General features: G+C 42.9%; 1 protein-coding gene across 1 annotated transcript; it reads left to right on the top strand.

Moving 5' to 3' along the window:
• The first annotated feature begins 1,068 nt into the window (after positions 1 to 1,068).
• CHRNB4 (cholinergic receptor nicotinic beta 4 subunit) lies at positions 1,069 to 19,392 on the top strand. Its single transcript, XM_055002493.1, has 6 exons — positions 1,069 to 1,123; positions 8,241 to 8,386; positions 15,792 to 15,836; positions 15,959 to 16,068; positions 17,273 to 18,245; positions 18,528 to 19,392. The coding sequence occupies exons 1-6, from the start codon at positions 1,069 to 1,071 to the stop codon at positions 18,666 to 18,668; spliced, it is 1,470 nt and encodes a 489-aa protein (XP_054858468.1). The 3' UTR covers positions 18,669 to 19,392.
• Positions 19,393 to 19,446: the final 54 nt, after the last annotated feature.

Raw genomic sequence — 19,446 nt, 5'->3', positions numbered from 1 at the left:
GTCACGGCTCTTCCAGAGCTCTCTCAGCCCCACCCCACCTCACAGGGTGATTGTTGTGGGGATAATAATAACATACTTTGTAAACTGCTCTGAGTGGGCATTAAGTTGTCCTGAAGGGTAGTGTATAAATCAAATGTTGTTGTTATTATTTAAGCCATTGTGAACTGAGCATTACAGGGCAAGGGTCAAAAGCAAATTGCATTACTATTATTTAAGAAAAGTTTTCTTTATGATGGGGAAAAAGGAAAGAGACAACTGTTCTTATCAAAGACTCGTATTTCTGCTGTGAAAAGCTCCGGCAGAAATACAGACAGAGAGGTGGACTTCAAGAAGTTTCTTTCGGTAAGGAAGAAATGACTGGTTTTCCCATTCATTTTTGGTAGCCCGACCTGGAAATGTGGAATCCCCACCTAGTCAGGAAAGCCACCTCTGGCTCTAAATTCTTGGCCCCTATTGCTTTGGCTTCCTGGTGTGGATTGGCTCAATCATTGGAAGAGCTGATGTGCAAATCTACCTTCTGTGGAGCTGTGGAGGCCGAGATGGATGACCTCCTGATTCCTTTTCGCTCAACAGTTCTGTGACAGCCAGCACTGCTGAGCGCTCACACTTTGGCAAGAAGTTCGCTCCAGCCCTTTCTGTTCCAACAGCCTCTCTCTTTCTCTGTCTCCAGCTCCGATGCAGCCAGCTAAGGAAGAAATCTTTTAAATGCAGCTTAGCCACACGGATAATTTGCTTGTCTGTTGCAGATGTGTGCCCTGGCCCGATCTCTCTGACTCTCCCCTTCTTTCTTTTTTTTTTTTTAAAAAATCACTTATTAGCACATTATGATTCTTCTTCTACATTTCCTTCTCTTTAAACAGCTGCAAAGAGGGAGGGATCACCTTGCCCAGGCGAATCCTCTTTGCTAGGGAAACCTTGCTGGGTCCTACAGCCTCTCATCTTCCCGGCTCTGGATGCCTCCAAGGCTCTATTTTGCTTTGATTTCCCATGCTCCTGCTACCCTAAGCCCCATCTCCGACAGGTCCCCCCCCTCCAAGAACTGGTCATTCACCTTCTTTTCAAACTGCCATGAGGAATACAAGCCGGCTCTTTTTCTTTGCTGTGGTTGCCTTTTGCATTAACGGTGAGTGATCCTTTCTTTCCTATACAGTTTGGGGAAGAATGATAGCTTTGAAACAGCACTTGTGCGTGTGAGGTGGGGAGGGGGAGGACAAAGTCAAGCAAAAGGTCTCTAAGTTCCAATCAAAGCCGTTCCTTTGTTTTAAAAAAATGCACGCAAGTTGAAATGTCATTTTTAAGTGTAGGTTTTTTTCTGCGGTGTTCTGTTGGCCACATAACTGAATCCATCCTGAGCTAGAATGGGCATCCTAGGTTGTAAAAGAATGTGAATGCCCATTGATTGATCAGCAATAGTGATAATACTGAAGAGCACCTATTAGTTTTCGGGCACTTTATGGCAACAGCAGAAACAAGGAAGGCATGATCCAGAGCTGTCCTTTCCTTTTGGTGGACTGTACTCAGTCATTTTTTGAAATGTGATTGAAACAGGCAAATAGATGTGAAAATTATCTGAAGCACAGCTAGCCTTCCTTTGCCATGGACCTTCCTGCATATTAATACAGAATGTTTCATGCGGTATTTCTTGAGCAGTGCTGATGATAACCTAGCATGCAACCTTTCTAACTGCCAGCTTAGTTCTGCGGAAGCCAACAGGACCAAGTCAGCTTAAATTCAACCATTCCGGCTTAACTAGACTGTCCTTCACCGAACACTAGCCCTCCACTTCAGCACTAATGGTTCAATAAACCAAGATGTATCTCACTTACCCGATACAGACACTTGAAAACAATTAATGTTGTTAAAATATGATAGGAGAAAAAATGGAGGCCAAGGAGAAAAGATATGCGCTATAAAGTCAACTTTTGAATATGTTTCTGTCTTCATGTTTTTGTTTTTGGATTCCAAGACAGCTTCTAAAATTCAGATCCATTAGAACTTACTTCTCTGAGACCGTATGTTGAGATGGTATTTTCTGAGTGCAGTAGAGCGTGGAAATTATTTAGGCACTATAAATAAATCATGATTCTATAGTGCATTCTGAGAAGTAATAACAAAAGCATTCAATAATTGAAGAAGCCGGTGCGTCCTAAATTTTGTTTGCTGACATTGGGGAAAAATTGGAATTACAAGGTCTACCAGGTTGCATTGGATTGTTCTGAAAAGAAATTGTGATAGTATAAAGGATAAGATTAAGCTGATGAGTGGGATGTGTCTAAAATATATACTGGCCTTTTCAAAAATAAACTAGGGGAAAGAGTAAAGTTAGTTATCTTTGCCATTCTGCAGAGACTGATAATCTGTTGGCCAGATGTCGCCATGAAGAAATCCATCAAATACTGGGATCATCCCATTTGCAAATTGGTCAGCTGTTGTAGCAACTGAGCTGTTATTTCTCTCAAATCATTATATAATAACACGGCGCATTGATGGAGGGGGCCACAGAAATGCTGCAGAAAGAAATGGACTACAGGAGAAATGTGCCGTAAATTATATACATACCAACTGGTGATTTTTTTTTTCAAAAAAAGAAATAATGGTATCTGTCTGTTCTGTATCGGCCACTTTGAGCGGTTCCACCGATGTCCAGCGTCGCTGGACAAATGAAAAGCTGAAAGTCTGCTGGGGCGAAAATGAACCGGTCACATTTATTAATAAAATTAAGGGGCTTCCGCAATGCTTCATCAACTGACAAAATGCCAAGGGTTTGTAAGCCTGGGTGCTTAGTTTTCAGCATGTGACCTGCTCAATATTTAATTTAATGCACAGGCAATGATGCTTAACACCGATGCTGGCACAAAACAAAATTCTGGACACCACAGATGCTCCAATCTAATATATATCTATATCTATAGGTTCCAGTCTACATACTGCTGACATCTAGTGGCTCACCATTTGCCACAAAATGAGAATAGCTTCTAAAACTGCTTTCTACTCAGCATGGACATCATTCACACATGCAGGTGCAGTAGAGGCACAAAGACTCTTTTAATCATAGCTTAAATAAGACCAAGGCATAAGTGGATAAAGGTTTCTTCCAATATAATCCCCAATCACTTGCAACTGGATGCGGCATGTGTATTTCTCAATGCTTTGGGTAGGGTGGAAATCCAAAAGATGGTAACGGGAAGAGGATTAAGCAGCTGTGGGGGTAATTTGGAGTGGAGGAGAGGTAGCAGAAAGGAGGTTTAAGTGGCTGTGGAGGGGTGAAGTGAATATAGAAAGGGTAGGGCAGTTGGCAGTGGGGGAGTCTTGAGATATGAGTGGGAAGGGAATTAAGCACCCCCTCCCAATACTTGCTCGTTTCAACTTCCCATACGTTTGGCTTTATAGGCAACAGTATGTGAAATTTCATTTCATCTTTGGTTTACGCTGTTGGCAGCAAAGGGTTTAGCAGCTTGGTCTCTGATTTTGGGACTTCCTACCTAACGGGAACCAATGAAGGCTGAACCCGAAATACCTTCCAGAGGTAGGACTGCCAACCTCCAGGTGGTAGCTGGAGATCTCCTGGAATTACAACCAATCTTCAGGCAACAGAGAAAACGGCTGCCGTGAAGGGTAAACTCGATGACATTATACCCTACCGAAGCACCTCCCCTCCCCAAACCCCACCCTCTCCAGGCTCCACCCCCAAAATCTCCAGGAATTTCCCAGCCTGGACCTGGCAACCCTATAAGATTCTAGTTTTGCGTTTCCTCCCTTCTTCGTTCTCTTTGATTCCTTGTTCTAAAATATTGTTACTGAACTGAGCCTCGGGAGGACAAGGTAGGCCAGAAGAAAGCCAAACAAGTCGATAAAAGGAGTAAATGCAAAAGATATATTTTTACCGCAGAATATTATCACCCAAGTTTCTCAGGCCTGGCTTCCTTTCACAGTAACAGGAGAACTGCTGTATCTTCCGAGGAAGCCAATAGTTTGTTGTGAAAAGAACTCAGCAGAAATCAGACCCTGCTGCACCTAACTAGAAAGTATTTATTAATTTTAAAAACCCTGGGGGAAATCTGGCACAAACATCGAAACACGTTATTTCCAATTTGTCTGTTTTGGTCTTAGCTCCTCCTGTGTCCTTCATATAAAAACAGCAAAGTGGGTGCAGCTCCCTTTATTTCTTGCTGAATCAGAACGCTGCAAAACTGCTGGGAAGGTGCCATAAAACACGTTGCTGGAAAATGCAGAAAGACATCATGTGCCTTTCCTTCCATCTCTGTTTAGCTATTGATAGGCTAACTTTCCCTAAGTTTAATTGAGGTTAAAAGAATACATTCAAAAATAAAAACTGCCAACAGTATATGTTATATCTTACGTATTTTCCGTAGAAACTCCATGACCATTTTTTGCAGCAGTTTTCAGCACTGTAGTATCAGTTTCAACCAGTTTGTCACAATCATCTGAAAATCTTGGGCACAAGCTAGCGTCCCCCACTACCCCCACAAGCTGGAAGCAAATTAAGAGTTTATTTCTTGCATAAATTATGTCCTGGAATTTGCACATACTGTTTTGTTCTGTCAATGTGATTTACAGTTCAGCAGAATTTTGTTGGACCGTTCTCCCAACATGATCACAGTGCACAGCAAAATAAAGAAGAAGACACTGCTAAAAAGGAGAACCGCAACTCACAGCTCTCACACACAACCACCACTAACTAGAATGGCCGAAATAAGCCCCACAGGACATCCCTTCCCTTGAAAATTAGGCACATCCTTTCGACCCAGAAGGGAAGACTGCCTGCAGCCAGCGGTCACTGGAAAAAACTTTTGCTTCTACTTATTTATTTAGGAGATTGGTACATCACCTCTCCAGAGACCTGCTCCAAGCAGCTCACAAAGTAAAACAGGGCAATCAAATTATCAAGAATTCACAACGAACCATTAAGAACAAGCTCAAGACATTAAAAACCTCAAAATTATATCAGTAAGCCAGCCCTCAGGCTTGCAACAGAACGTAAAATAGCTACAAAGATGGAACTCCTCTGTTAAAAAACTACAGGCTGCTACTTGCCTTGAGATGCATGGATATTTGTTCAGCTTACAATTGTACATCTTGCCCTGTATTTGTTGGGATGGAAGAGCACATTGGCTCGAACGGCTGCTCCCACAAAGTTAGAAAGAGTGGCAAACTAATTATGTCATTATGAAATTATAGATTCTCTTGGCTTTTCTTTGGAATGATTTCTGCCCACACATAATGCAGTCAATCATGTATGTTACAGTATAAAAGAAAGACCTTTGCCCCCTCTGGTTGTGGCTTATAGATGTGGCCAGTCGCCAGACGAGGTGCTGATGGTATTGGACAAACACATGGTATTATTTGGCCCTCATCAACAGCTGGCGGGGGAGAGGCTAATATGGATTTGGGCCATGGCACTGAGAGTCTCTCGACACGAGATGCTTTGGCGTGTGTTTGTCAAGTGTAGGGAGACACAACGTTTGCCGAGAAGCGAAGTTTAAAAAGACAGAGCTGGAGGAGATCACTCCTCAGAGGGTTTGTTAATTTCATCTTCGCCTCTCCCAAGGCTCTGTCAGTTTCACCTCTCCAGTCTAAAACTGTGTGGGATTCCAACCGGAGGGCAGTGAGGAATGGAAATGGGCTTGAGCTGCCTTCCAGAGCCAGGATTGGACCTGGAGAGGTTCTAATGGGCTGAAGTTTCTTTCTGGCATTTCAGAGCCCATTCACACAGATCCAGTGTATAGCAAAGCCTTTGCCCTGCCGCCAGCTCTGTCTTTTTAAACTACCCTTCCCGGCTAACATTGCATCTCCCAACACGTGTTCTTCACGTGTCAGAGGTCTTGTGTAAAGAGACTCTGAGCGAAGGGTTCATTCTTGCTCTTTAGACCAGAAATTACTTCCTCCCCTTCAGGCTCGCTTTTTGCCCCAACAGGCACAATATGTATATACACCTGCAGTTTGGCTGTACGTGGAACAATGTGTAAAATTTTGGTCACCCCCTTCTCAAGAAGACAGTTATTGAGCCAATTTTAAACAGCATTAATTGGGTTTTTGCTTAGAGTCACGGAGCTTGTACATGTGTGCGCGTCTGTGTAGGTGTTAACGTATCGTTTACACAGGACTGTTTAATATTTCATCTGCATACAGGGGGCTTGCAAGCTAACCATACATAAATCATAGTGCTCCAGAGTACCATGGTGCGAGACATTAACCAATGTCATTTATAAGACATTTAAGCATGGAAATGTGCTTTGTTGAACATGGGGACGGGTAAATAATTCAAAGGCTCTTTGGCGGGGCAAGCAGTCTACCAGACCTCAACAGAAATGGCTCACTTATCTTGTCTTACTTGCTGACATATGGAGAACCTTTTCACTTAACGTAAGATTACAACAACTGAATATGTGGAGGACCAGTGTGTGTGTGTGGGGGGGGGGAGTATGAAGACTATATGATCTAACCATTTATGTTTATCTGAGACAATCTTTTTAATTATCTATCCTCAGTAAGAGGCCAGTTTGGTGTAGTTTTTAGAAGGGGCAGGATTCTAATCTAGAGAATCGGGTTTGATTCCCCACTTCTCTGCTTGAAGCCAGCTGGGTGACCTTGGGTCAGTCACAGCTCTCTCAGAGCTCTCTCAGCCCCAGCCACCTCACAGGGTTATTGTTGTGGACATAATAATAAAAAAAACTTTGTAAACTGCTCTGAGTGGGCATTAAGTTGTCCTGAAGGGTAGTATATAAATCAAATGTTGTTATTATATTATTATTAATAATAAATTTCTGTCCCTGTTTTGGTTCTTGCTAGGATTTTGTCAACATGATTTGCTAGAGTTGTCACTATTCTGGATTTGGCACTCTCCCCAGGATATCTAGAAGTTAAATATCTGAGATAGGAGTTGGGAAGAAACTTTTTACCTCTAGTGCGCATGCTTATGAGCACACATGAATTCTTAAGGCAGTGCGCCATGTGCAGCCTGCCATTTTGTACATTGCACTTACTAAGTTATATTTTTGGACCATAACAGAGTACTGTTGGACAATGATGTTATTTTTTTAAAAAGTATACCTTTTATCAAAAGAATGAACTCCGTCTTGGCTTTCAGATCAATGGAAGATAAGATGTACACAGGGCTTTTTTTCTGGGAAAAGAGGTGGTGGAACTCAGTGGGTTCCCCTCGGAGAAAACGGTCACATGGCTGGTGGCCCCGCCCCCTGATCTCCAGACAGAGGGGAGTTTAGATTGCCCTCCGCACATGGCACAGAGGGCAATCTAAACTCCCCTCTGTCTGGAGATCAGGGGGCGGGGCCAACAGCCATGTGACCATTTTCAAGAGGTTCCGGAACTCCGTTCCACTGTGTTCCTGCTGAAAAAAAGCCCTGGATGTACAAGCTCTGGCAGGAGCTCTGGCAGTGATCCTTTGCAGTCAGTCCAACTGTTGCAGGACAGGAAGTAGAATGGTCATACCTTAGTGATAATTAAGTCCGTGCTCTTTCCATGTTTTTTGCCGTCCTTCTTGTATGCAAGCTAACAGACTATGCTCTATTTAACCATTGATTTACAGGCAGGAATGGTGGATATTTTCAATTAAGAATGCCCTTTTGGATCCAAAGGTCATTTTTTTCACCTGCTAAAGTATAATGATTACTAATTCCTTTCTCACTACAGAAGGAAGAAGAGACTCTCAAAAGCTAAAACTATTGCAGACACAGGGCTTTTTTTCAGCTGGAACGCTGTGGAATGGAGTTCCGGCACCTCTTGAAAATGGTCACATGGCTGGTGGCCCCGCCCCCTGGTCTCCAGATAGAGGGGAGTTTAGATTGCCCTCCATGCAGCGGTGTGGAAGGCAATCTAAACCCCCCTCTATCTGGAGATCAGGGGGCGGGGCCACCAGCCATATGACTTTTTTCGCCGAGGGCGATTTAAACTTTAAAAAACTCCCCACTTGTTCCAGCTGACCCAAAGTGGCATCATTGTGTGGTCCTGAGCTCCACCACTGAGTTCCACCATCTTTCCCCACCCCCCAAAAGCCCTGTGCAGACCCCTAATTTTCCCCTCATGTTTCCCCCATGAGCAGTGTTCAACAGGGGGCCGCAAAGTTCCGTTCCACTCGTAGAAAAGTTTTCCATCAGCAAAACAAAACAAAAACCCCAACCACCTCAGGGATCCAACCCAAAAACAGAAATGACAGAATCTTGTTTCCATTTTGTGACCATGTTTCTTTCTTGTCTTTACAGGAAGTGACACGGCAGATGCTGAAGAGAGACTAATGAACCATCTTCTCAACGGCTCGCGCTATAACAACTTAATCCGCCCGGCCTTCAACTCCTCACAGCTGGTGGTGATCGAACTGCAAGTGTCCCTGGCCCAGCTGATCAATGTGGTAAGTTTGAATAAGACTTCCTTCCTAACAAAATAATGCTGGAGAAACGGTGCAGGAGAGGTGAGGCTGCCGATTTCTGCAGCAGCTGTGCATCTTTGGTGTTTCCAATTCAGAGTGCTGGTTTTTACATTTAAGACCCTAAATGAATGAGAGCTAGATGAAGAATGGCCTCCTGCAATACTGTCCAGCCTGCCAGTTATGATCTTGTTCCCAGATGCCACTTAGCCCACTTCCAGTGGGAGGTCTCCTTCTTGGTTCCCTGCCACTGCTTGAATGAACAGCAGGAGAAAATGGGGAGGAGGAAATGATGTCACATGACATCACTTCCCGCTGTAAAACCACAGAGATTTACTGGAATACTAGAGCATCACTGTGATACAGTGACACTACTTTCTGTTTTTAAGATGTAAGTAACATCGCATGATATTTTCACCTCTGCCCCTCCCTTCCTCCCAGCCTTGCTCTCTGTCCTTGCCTGCAGAGCTGAGTGGCACCCAGAGGCAGGGCTTCTTCCATGATGGCATGCTTTCCCCTTGAAAGCATGCCTGGTGCCTGCTTTATTGTCCTTCTTTTAACCTAGACTTTTAACTGAAGTGTTGCATCTTTTAAATCCATTTTTTAACAATCTGCATCCTGCCGAATGTTTTATGTTGTTTTTATGTTTACGGCAAGTTCTTGGCTTGTTTTACTACTGGTAATTGTTATTGTGGCTTTGATGACTTTACCGCCTTGCTTTTTGCTCACCTTGTGAGCTGCCGTGACCATGCCCTGTAGAAAGGCAGCATGTGCATTTTCTAAATAATTAATAAAGCTGCGGAGGGTAGCTTAGACCTTAGCTGCAGAGCCCCTGCGTTGCACGGAGAACTTATCAGGCTCCATTATCAGCATCTCCAGCTAAAAGGCTCTTGGGCAACAGGTGTTGGGAAAGCCCTTGCTCTATGCGCAGAAATGGAAAGTACAAGAAGTGCCAACTATTGAAGATTGGACTTACAAATTGCTGTATATGGCTGAAATGGACAAGATGACAAGAAAACTGAGAGATCTGGACTCAGGGCAGTTCAACACAGACTGGGAGAAGCTGAAACAATACCTGGGTCGAATCCACATTCACTCATTACCCGCATGTTTATCGCATATCTTCCGTTTGCCTCCAATCCGCGATTTTTTCCTCTTCGTTCACATTCCTGCTTCCAATCCGTCTTTCTTGCGCGTCCCTCCGGTCACACGGCCGCTCGAAAACCGCTTTTTTGGGCGGGACCTTTTTTTCCCGCCCATTTTTTAAAAAAAATTTTGAGCGCACTTTTCCGTTATTTCGATCTTGCCTTATAAAGAAACACCATTGAAGATAATGATGCCTCTCTTTCCCCCACTGACAGCACTGATGGCGCTCTCCTGTTTCTTATTTGGAAGCATGTGAGAAGCTTTTGTGGGCATTTCCTATGCAGGACAGTTCAGTGCCTGAATTTTACTGAAGTTTCACTTCCTTGGAGTGTCATTATTTTGATATTTCATAATTTCGATATTACAGTAATATAAAATAAAAAAAATAAAAAACAGTTAAAAAGGAAGTTGCGCGAGTCCGTTCTGAGGATGGATTCACCCCAAAATGATTTTTCAAACTACCAGATTTGATTCAGAAACAGCATAATCAATAAATCCAATGCTATGAAGTCAAAAACAGTCTTTTGCAGACTATGGAGCACTTGCAAGTTGAATCAGCCAATAGGAACTCTCGGAACGGCCGGAGAGACAGGAAGGGGGGTGGTTTTAAAAAAAAACAAGTGTAAATTGCGCATTGGCCTGTTCACGGCCACCGTGAAACTCCCGTTGAAAACCTGTGACCACATATTTGGGAGAAATGCGAATGAAATGCATCTGTTTAATGAGGTAATGTGACCGGCACTCGGGATTGCGTGGGGAATGCGGGGAACATGCGACTTAGAATGAGTAATGTGGATTCGACCCTGGAGAAGAAGTGGGAGGTGGGAGGAAAACTGTGGCAGTTTGAGAACTACTGAAGTACAATAAAAGTATAAAAGAGAGGGGTGACTTTACCGGGGGAGGAAGAGAAATGTGAATTTATAAGCAGTTAGATTAATTAATTGATTGAGATATATATAGATATGTAAGGTTAATTGATAGAATATTGATAGAGAATAATTAACGGTTTAAACATGAGGACTGAGTAATTAACAATATTTTTTTTACTTGATAAGACTTATATGCACCAAACTGAATGTATAGAAGAGTTAAAACGACTGACTATGTGATGAGTTATATAGAAATACTATAAAAAGAAGAAATGATTAATATATAGAGAACAAATCAAATTGTTTGATTTAAATGTGGGAAATTTTTATGGTTTATGATATATAGAAATATTCAAAACTGGAAAATGGGATAAATTGTTTATCTAAAGACGTATAGTTTGGACGTATAATAAGTAAAAGAGTTAAAGATGTACTGCTTAATATAATGGAGAATATATATTTGTTTTAGACAGAGGAAGTTAATAGAAGTAAGGGAAAAGGGACAGAGGGTGGGAAAGCTGTTGGAAGTCAACAAAAGGGGGGGAAAGGGAGGGGGTTAGAAACGAAAAATTAGGGGAAAATTGAATGTAATGTAATGTAAAAATATTAATGTTCTAACCCAATAAAAATTTAAAAAAAAAAAAAAAAAAAAAGGAAAGCCCCTTGCTCTGCTGGAGACCCCAAAGCACCTGCTTCCACCTGCAGCAAACAAGATGGCATGAACGGGTCCACTGTCAAAAGGATATGGAGGTTTCTTTCCAGTCCGACAGACTCCCTAAATTTGCACAAAAGAGAAAGCGCACAAACGCTTGAGAAGGACAAGGGGAATTCAGAACACTTCCTGGATGTCATCTAGGAAATACAGAGGCAACCACCAGACTGGAAGTGCCAGCTCAGTTTCTCGAAATAAATAGAATCATTGGACATGAGACCAGATGAGGCCAGAATCATCCTTAGGAACTTAAACACTGTTAGTATTTGTAAAGAACTTGTAGAGAGCAGCACAAAGCTGAGCCTTAACCTGCTCCATTGATTTTACCTTTGGGTGATTGAACCTCACACAGGTTTTTTATCTGCATATCGGCAGTAGATTTGCTTCCTGCAATTGCCTCGGAAGTTCACACCGTTTCATTCAAAGAATTGCTCAATTACCTTTCCGTTTTTATCTGCTCCAGACAACCCATGCCATCTTGAGCTACTTCACGGAAAGGGCTTTGAACCTGTTTGCAAGAGGAGAATTCAGTGTCATGGCTAATTTTAGCTCCCGCCACATAGCACTGCTAAAAATGACTAGGGCTGCCTTTGTTTCCCCCTTCTTGGCTCCTTTAGGAGAGGGGGGGTGGTTTAAGAGGTTGTTTCTGGGTACTAGTCTGGCCCTGTTGATTTGTTTCCTCACCTCATTTGGTGGGTACTGTAGCCCCAAAAATGCTTGTTACAACTTAAAAATCAGACTAGTACCCAGAAACAGCCTGCTCCAAGACAAACCAAGAAGAACCAACAACAGAACACCACGGGCTGTCACCTATAGTTCCCAGCTCAAACCTATCCAACGTATCATCAGCGATCTACAGCCCATGCTGGAAAACGATGCCTCTCTCTCACAAGCCCTGGGTGGAAGACCTCTCCTTGCCTACAGACAGCCCCCCAACCTTAACCGACTTCTCACTAACAACCACAAATTGGCTAACAGAGTCGCCAACACAGGGACCAGACCTTGCAACAGACCCAGAAGCCAACTCTGCCTACATATCCAGAAATTACAATTACAGGACAACTACACAATCTCTGGCTCGTACAGCTGCTCATCCTCCAATGTGATATATGCCCTCATGTGCCAACAATGCCTCTCTGCTCTATACATAGGATAAAGCAGCCAACCTCTGTGCAAAAGAATAAACAGACACAAATCTGACATAAAAAATGGCAATATCCAGAAACCAGTAGGAGAACACTTCAGTCTACCAGGACACTCCATCAAGGACTTAAAGGTCACCATAGTTCAACAGAAACCTTTCAAAAGCAGAATCCAAGGGCAAGCTACTGAACTGGAATTCTTATGTAAATTTGATTCAATCAGATTTGGATTGAATAGAGACTCTGAATGGTTATCTCATTATCAGAAGTAACTGCCTTTCAGGCTTTCCATTCAGATTCAGCTACGGAGGGGAGGGGTCACACCCAGCCTAGATTGCGCACTCCGCCTCTTTCATGACTTCTGCAACTGATTTGCATCTACTCCCCCCTCCCCTCACCACCTATATATCTCTGGCCAGTTTCTTTATACCCTCCATGCATCTGACGAAGAGAACTGTGATTCTCAAAAGCTTATGCTACAGTAAAGTTGGTTAGTCTCAAAGGTGCTACTGGATTCTTTACTATTTTCTAACCACTGTGCTGGCTTTCCCAACAGGTTCTAGGGTTATGCCATCCTGCCGAAAGCCGTTCTTTCCTTCTTTTTTCTGTGCTTTTCCTTCCAACCCCCCCTCTAAAAGTAGTAGGAAAGTAAACATCTTGCTGGTGAACTGCCAGCACTGATCACTTCGAGGTTCTCCTAACTTGTCCATTAATTTGCTTGGTTTTTAAGTTTCAAAAGGTCTCCTGCCCATTTAAGAGCCTCCCCCCCCTACTGTCTAGCAAAATAGCCTCGAGCCAGGCTCATCTTGTGGGCAGAGAGTCCTCTAATGTAATTTTAAAAAATGTTCTCTATGTAGTTTATCTCCAAGATTTCCCTTAAGCCTCTGAGGGCCAAGCTACACATGACGAATGGCACTTGAACAGCAAGTGTATTTCTCCCTGTTCACTTGCCCTCCACTCAATCCACTTGCCGTTCAAGTGTCATTCGTCATGTGTAGCTTGGCCCTCAGTCCCTTTTATCGAATCAAAATATACCAAGAATTAACTTACAAGACAACTGTAGTGTCAGGCAGCTATTCAAGCTTCTCAGGGTTACTTTCCTTTTGAATTTTCCTCCTTTTCTTCTCTTTCCATTTTAATTCTTTTTCTTCCTGTAATCTCTTGCCTAGTTGACCCTCCCCAAACATTCACGAATCAATTGTAAATTGAGCAAGGTCTGAGTCTAGCAGCATCTTAAAGACCAACAAGAGTTCCCAGGGTGCAAGCTTTTAAGAGTCAAGTTCCCTTCATCAGATACTAACTAACTAAGGGAGCTTTGATTCTCAAAAGTTTGTACCATGAAAATATCATTGATCATTAAGATGCTACTGAACTTGAATCTTGCTCATTTACTGCAGACCAACATGACTACCCACCTGAAACCCAGGGCTTTTTTTCAGCGGGAACGCAGTGGAAGAGAGTTCCGGCACCTCTTTAAAATGGTCACATGGCTGGTGGCCCTGCCCCCTGCAATCTAAACTCCCCTCTGTCTGGAGAGCAGGGGGCAGGACCACTGGCCATGTGATCATTTTTGCCCAGGGCAATTTAAACTTTAAAAAACTGCCCCCTTGTTCCAGCTGACCCAAAGTGACATCATTGTGCAGTCCTGAGTTCCACCACCTCTTTTCCCAGAAAAAAAGCCCTGCCTGAAACCAATTGTAAATTGTCGGCTGTTGGGAAAGTTTGGGAGGGAGAGATGAAGCTTAAATGTTGTTCTTTGGTTTGTAGCCAGCCTAAGTCACTGCTCATTTTACTTTAGTTTTTATTATTGCGCTTTTACAATCACCCACAATGAGAAAACAAGAGCTTTGAATCTGGCTGCCTTACAAAGTGAAATGTGGTACTTAGAGGCTCCCACCTCTAAGAGCCCCCTGGCGCAGAGTGGTAAGCTGCAGTACTGCAGCCCAAGCTCTGCCCATGACCTGAGTTCAATCCTGGCGGAAGCCGGGTTCAAGTAGACAGCTCAAGGTTGACTCAGCCTTCCATCCTTCCGAGGTTGCTAAAATGAGTACCCAGTTTCCTGGGGGTAAAGTGTAGATGACTGAGGATGGCAAACTACCCCATAACAAAAAGTCTGCCCAGAAAACGTCATGATGTGACATCCCCCCATGGGTCAGTAATGACTCGGTGCTTGCACAGAGGACTACCTTTACCTTTACCTTTCCTCACCAAGGGAAAAGAGAACTGACAATGAATTGATTCATGAGTGCAAGAAAAGAAGTCAGCCTGAGAGACCAGGAAGTAATTTGTTAGACAGGAAACAAAGAGAGAAAAGGAATATTGCTGTGAAAAGCAAAGCTTTTCCTAAAGGGGTCACGAAAGTAAGATTCTTAGGAAACTAATCTTTTATTGGGAAGGTGGTAGTATTTTAAGTGTCAGGTGGAACCACTGTATCAATCTTGCTTGCAGTTGAAGAATTACAGAGAGTAATTCTTCAACAATGCAAAAGGTTATGTTTATTTGTGTGTGTGTGTGTGTTATGTGCCGTCAAGTTGCCTCTGACCTATGACGACCCTATGAATGAGACCACCAAAACATCCTATCATTAACAGACCTGCTCAGATCCTGCAAACTGGAGGATGTGGCTTCTTTTATTGAGTCAAGCCATCTCATTTTGGGTCTTCCTCTTTTCCTCCTGCCTTCTACTTTTCCTAGCACTATTGACTTTTCCAGAGAATCTTGTCTTCTCATGATGTGACCAAAGTATGATATCCTTAGTCTTGTCATTTTAGCTTCTACGGAGACATCAGGCTTGATTTGATCTGGTACCCACTTATTTGTCTTTTTGGCTGTCCGTGGTATCCGCAAAACTCTCCTCCAGCACCACATTTCAGATGAATCAATTTTCTTCCTGTCAGCTTTCTTCACTGTCCAACTTTCACATCCATACATGGCAATGGAGCATACCATAGTCTGGATTATCTTGATCTTGGTTCTCAGAGAGACATCTTTATATTTAAGGATCTTATCTAGCTCCCTCACAGCTGCTCTTCCAAGTCTCATTATTTGTTTATTTAGTATATTTTTATCTCATTTTCCTCCCTCATGGTGACCCAAAGTGGCTTACAAAAAAACCCCCAACCACGCACTTTTAAATAAAATTGACATAATGCACAGACACTAAACAAAAGACAAAAATTAGACAAGACATCCTGGGGTGGTCACCAGCAAGTTAATCCATCAAGAGAAAGCCATAGGCCCTTTGTTCCCCACCCCACCCCCCAGCTATAAATAACTGCAGTCAGAGAGGGAGAGAAATAGGACTTTCCCTGGGAAGGCTAGAGAGTTTGCAAGCTGGGCGAACAGGGGTCAATTTCATGAGAAGAGAATGTTTTGGTAAAAACACCTGTATTTCTAATGACGGGTAGTGACTGCAAATGGTTGCACTTGTTTGCCATTGAATAAGTAAGAAATTTGCTACTACAAATTTATTACTACAAATTGCTACAAATTTTTACTACTGTATCTTTCTCTTTCTTCAGAATGAGCGCGAACAAATCATGACCACCAACGTCTGGCTTAACCAGGTAAACCTTCCAACGGGCAGATGCGGACATTTCCGCATTCGTAATTTCCACTGTATGAACATTCATGCCTGCTGTAAAAAAAGAAAGAGGAATTTACTTTCTGAATTTACTCTTTTAAAAAGGAATGGACTGACTACCGCTTGGCATGGGAACCTTCAGACTACGAAGGCATAAATAAGTTAAGGATACCTGCTAAAAAAGTTTGGTTACCGGACATTGTGCTTTACAATAAGTAAGTTGTACCTGTTTGCCTTGTATGATTGTGCTGCGTGAATGGAAGAGTTAGCTGGGTGATTTCTGGGGTGCACAGGGGTCCTGAAGTTTCTGACCAAAGATGACCTGTTATTTTATGAGAACAAGTAGGAACAGGAAGAAAGAAAAAGAAATCAACTACCTGTATGAGCTAAAATGCAATATCGATACATAAATATTAGCTTTCCTTATGAAGCACCATCCAACACATTCTGTTTCCTTTACCTGGTACATGCAGAAGTCCCTGCATGGTAGAGTTTGAAATGATGGTTGAGCAGAGAATTCCTATCTAAGCATCTTACAGATTTCATTTCCTATTGCTTTCCAGGCAATTTGGAAAAAAGCTGACTACATGTTTCCCCATATATTTCCACAGTGAAAAGGGGGTGGTGACCTCATTTTTAAAAAAATGAAAATGAAGCATTCAGAGACTAAAATTTGAAATGGAAATAGATAATGGATCTCTTTAATGTTATTTCGCAATAGGGCAAAAAGTCCTTCAGTGGTGTGGGAGGAGAAAATGGTGCCCATGAGGAGCTGTCAGAGGGACCCATTCTGTATGGGAGCTTTGTAGTGCAGTAGAATATGCCGCATTCTTTCCAGACATTCAGGGACATCATTCCTTCCTGATAGATTGTATTAAGCAAAGAGAATACTGAGGGACTGGGAAGTCCTGGAAAGAGGACAAACACACCACAATGTTGTATGGAAGCTCTAAAAGGGGAGGGGGGCTCCAGTTTGGAAACCAAAACAGAAAAAATTCCATGTGGAAGCAGTCATATAGTAGGTGAAACACCAAAAACAGATTAACTTCTATAGTTGTTTCCAAGTGTCCTTTAACTTGACCTGCAGTGAGGCACATGCTTCATTCCTGTAGGTTGCATTGCTCTAAGCAGACCTCCCCCCAACCCCAGTTTGAGTTTTCACATGTCCCCAATGGTAACCTGTTCAAACTTCAGCCAACCAAAAACAAAACATTTCCAAAATACAGAAACCCATATTCTGGAAATGAGAGATCACGCTGTTGATGAGGTCATTCCATTAAAAAAAAACCTCCGGCAAAAAATAGAGTCAGATATTGTCAGAATCCATTTTGTACCAGCACAGACTGACCTTTGCTTCGCAGCCCGCCCCATACTCTTGCCTCTTCCGTAATTGCATTTTCCTCTCCTCGTTTTCTTTAGCGCCGATGGCACGTACGAAGTCTCTGTGTATACAAACGTGATTGTGAAGAACAACGGAAGCATTTTCTGGCTGCCTCCAGCCATCTACAAGAGCGCCTGCAAGATTGAAGTGAAACATTTCCCCTTTGACCAACAAAACTGCACATTAAAGTTCAGGTCATGGACTTACGATCACACGGAGATTGACATGGTTCTGAAAACTGGCACGGCCAGCATGGATGACTTTACACCTAGTGGTGAATGGGACATAGTGGCACTCCCGGGGCGAAGAACTGTGAACTCTCTAGACCCCAATTATGTGGATGTGACCTATGACTTCATCATTAAGAGAAAGCCACTTTTTTATACTATTAATCTCATAATACCTTGCGTGCTTATAACATCTTTAGCCATCCTGGTGTTCTACCTACCTTCAGATTGCGGAGAGAAAATGACTTTATGTATTTCAGTTTTGCTCGCTTTGACTGTATTCTTGCTGCTGATTTCCAAAATTGTCCCCCCGACGTCACTAGATGTCCCACTGATTGGGAAGTACCTGATGTTTACAATGGTCCTCGTGACATTCTCGATCGTCACCAGCGTCTGTGTACTGAACGTCCATCACAGGTCGCCCAGCACCCACGCAATGCCGCCTTGGGTGAAGGTGATCTTCCTTGAGAGACTTCCGAAGTTTCTATTCATGCAGCGCCCGGAGAACAACTCTGCCAGACAAAGGCTGTACAACCGCAAGAAAAATAAAACGGAGTCCATCTGCACCGACCTGACCGATATATACAAAGGTTCTACCTATTTTGTGAATACAGCCTCAGCCAAAAAATATGACTTGAAACTTACAGAGAACCCCGATAACGTTGGCAGCCAGCAGGATGTGCGGCTAAGATCTTCGGCCAAGTTTTCTCCGGAAGTGCAAGAAGCTATCGATGGAGTCAGTTTCATAGCTGACCACATGAAAAGCGAGGATAACAACGAGAGCGTAAGTAACAAGGGGAAAGCTCCTCTTTTTGATGCCTTAGATTGGTTCCCTCGTCATTTCATAGCAGGTGTTCAAAATTACTGGACATAAAGTAATAAAATTAGTTTCCAAGCAGAAAAGCATTAAGAAATCTGTCAGGGAAACAAGAAAAAAGAGACATTTATTTATTTTTACATCCTTTATACCCCGCCTTTCTCCTCAACGGGGAACCAGAGTGGCTTACACCGTTCTTCCATTAACGGATACATTACTAAATGCATTTAATTGCCTTTTTTCTTCCAGGTTGTCGAAGATTGGAAATACGTTGCCATGGTTGTGGACAGACTGTTTCTCTGGGTGTTTGTCATTGTTTGCATTCTAGGGACTGTCGGATTATTCCTCCAGCCACTTTTCCAAAACCACACCGTTGCCGTGAACCCGTAAGATGGCTGAATCCAACACTGACCTTTACTCACCTGTTGGGCTATGTTCTGGACTGAAGTTCCAAGAATGTCATTTCAGAGTCCAGTTATTTAATTACTCCGATTTTCTACTGTTACAATTCACAGCATCATTATTTGATTTGATTTAGTTCCTTAATGTGGGCTTATATCCTTTCCCCCTCAGGCCCCAAACACTGTTTCTCTGGGCCTGATACACAACTTTGTAATATGCTCCCGTCAACATATGCAACCCATTCATACGATCTCATCCCCTGTGAATCGTGACAGAACGACCATATTTGTGGAATGACAGGTAGACACCAGACAATGGATCCAGACCAGGCATTCTGGATTTGTAGGCCCAGTATGAAACACACCCATTCCCCATTCCCACGCTTGGATCATACCAGAGGTTTGCACTGAGTTCTGCATCAACAGGAAGATAGCAAGATCAGTTGTAATTCTGTTGACCTTTGGTCTCCAAACACTTGCCCACACAGATGTATCTTAATCACTTCTCAAATGCGGTCGAGTAACAGCTCTTATGAACCTCTAGGGACGGGCGTGCCAAAAAAGCCAAGCAGCTAATTGAGATGTGTCCCATAGGTTGGGAGGGTGAACTTCATTTGGCAATTTCAAGGAAGTGCATTACATTTTTATTATGTGCATTACAACATTTTTTTTTACAGGTCTTTTCTATAAAAGTGGGAGGGGGTTCCTGTGTAAAAAAGCTGGCTTTGCGGTCTGCACAAGGACTGTCTATTAAAATGGTATTTTAT

The sequence above is a fragment of the Eublepharis macularius genome, chromosome 18, assembly GCF_028583425.1.
Source record: "Eublepharis macularius isolate TG4126 chromosome 18, MPM_Emac_v1.0, whole genome shotgun sequence".
Lineage (NCBI taxonomy): Eukaryota > Metazoa > Chordata > Lepidosauria > Squamata > Eublepharidae > Eublepharis > Eublepharis macularius.
Note: the sequence above shows the minus strand (reverse complement) of the source record. Positions and strands in the feature narration are given on the sequence as shown.

What these genes read in the sequence shown, in the direction of transcription:
- CHRNB4 (XM_055002493.1), top strand. Translation starts at nt 1,069, where the DNA reads ATGAGGAATACAAGCCGGCTCTTTTTCTTTGCTGTGGTTGCCTTTTGC. An exon ending in TGGCCCAGCTGATCAATGTG is followed by an intron (nt 8,387 to 15,791) that starts GTAAGTTTGAAT and finishes CTCTTTCTTCAG; the next exon opens with AATGAGCGCGAACAAATCAT. An exon ending in GACATTGTGCTTTACAATAA is followed by an intron (nt 16,069 to 17,272) that starts GTAAGTTGTACC and finishes CGTTTTCTTTAG; the next exon opens with CGCCGATGGCACGTACGAAG.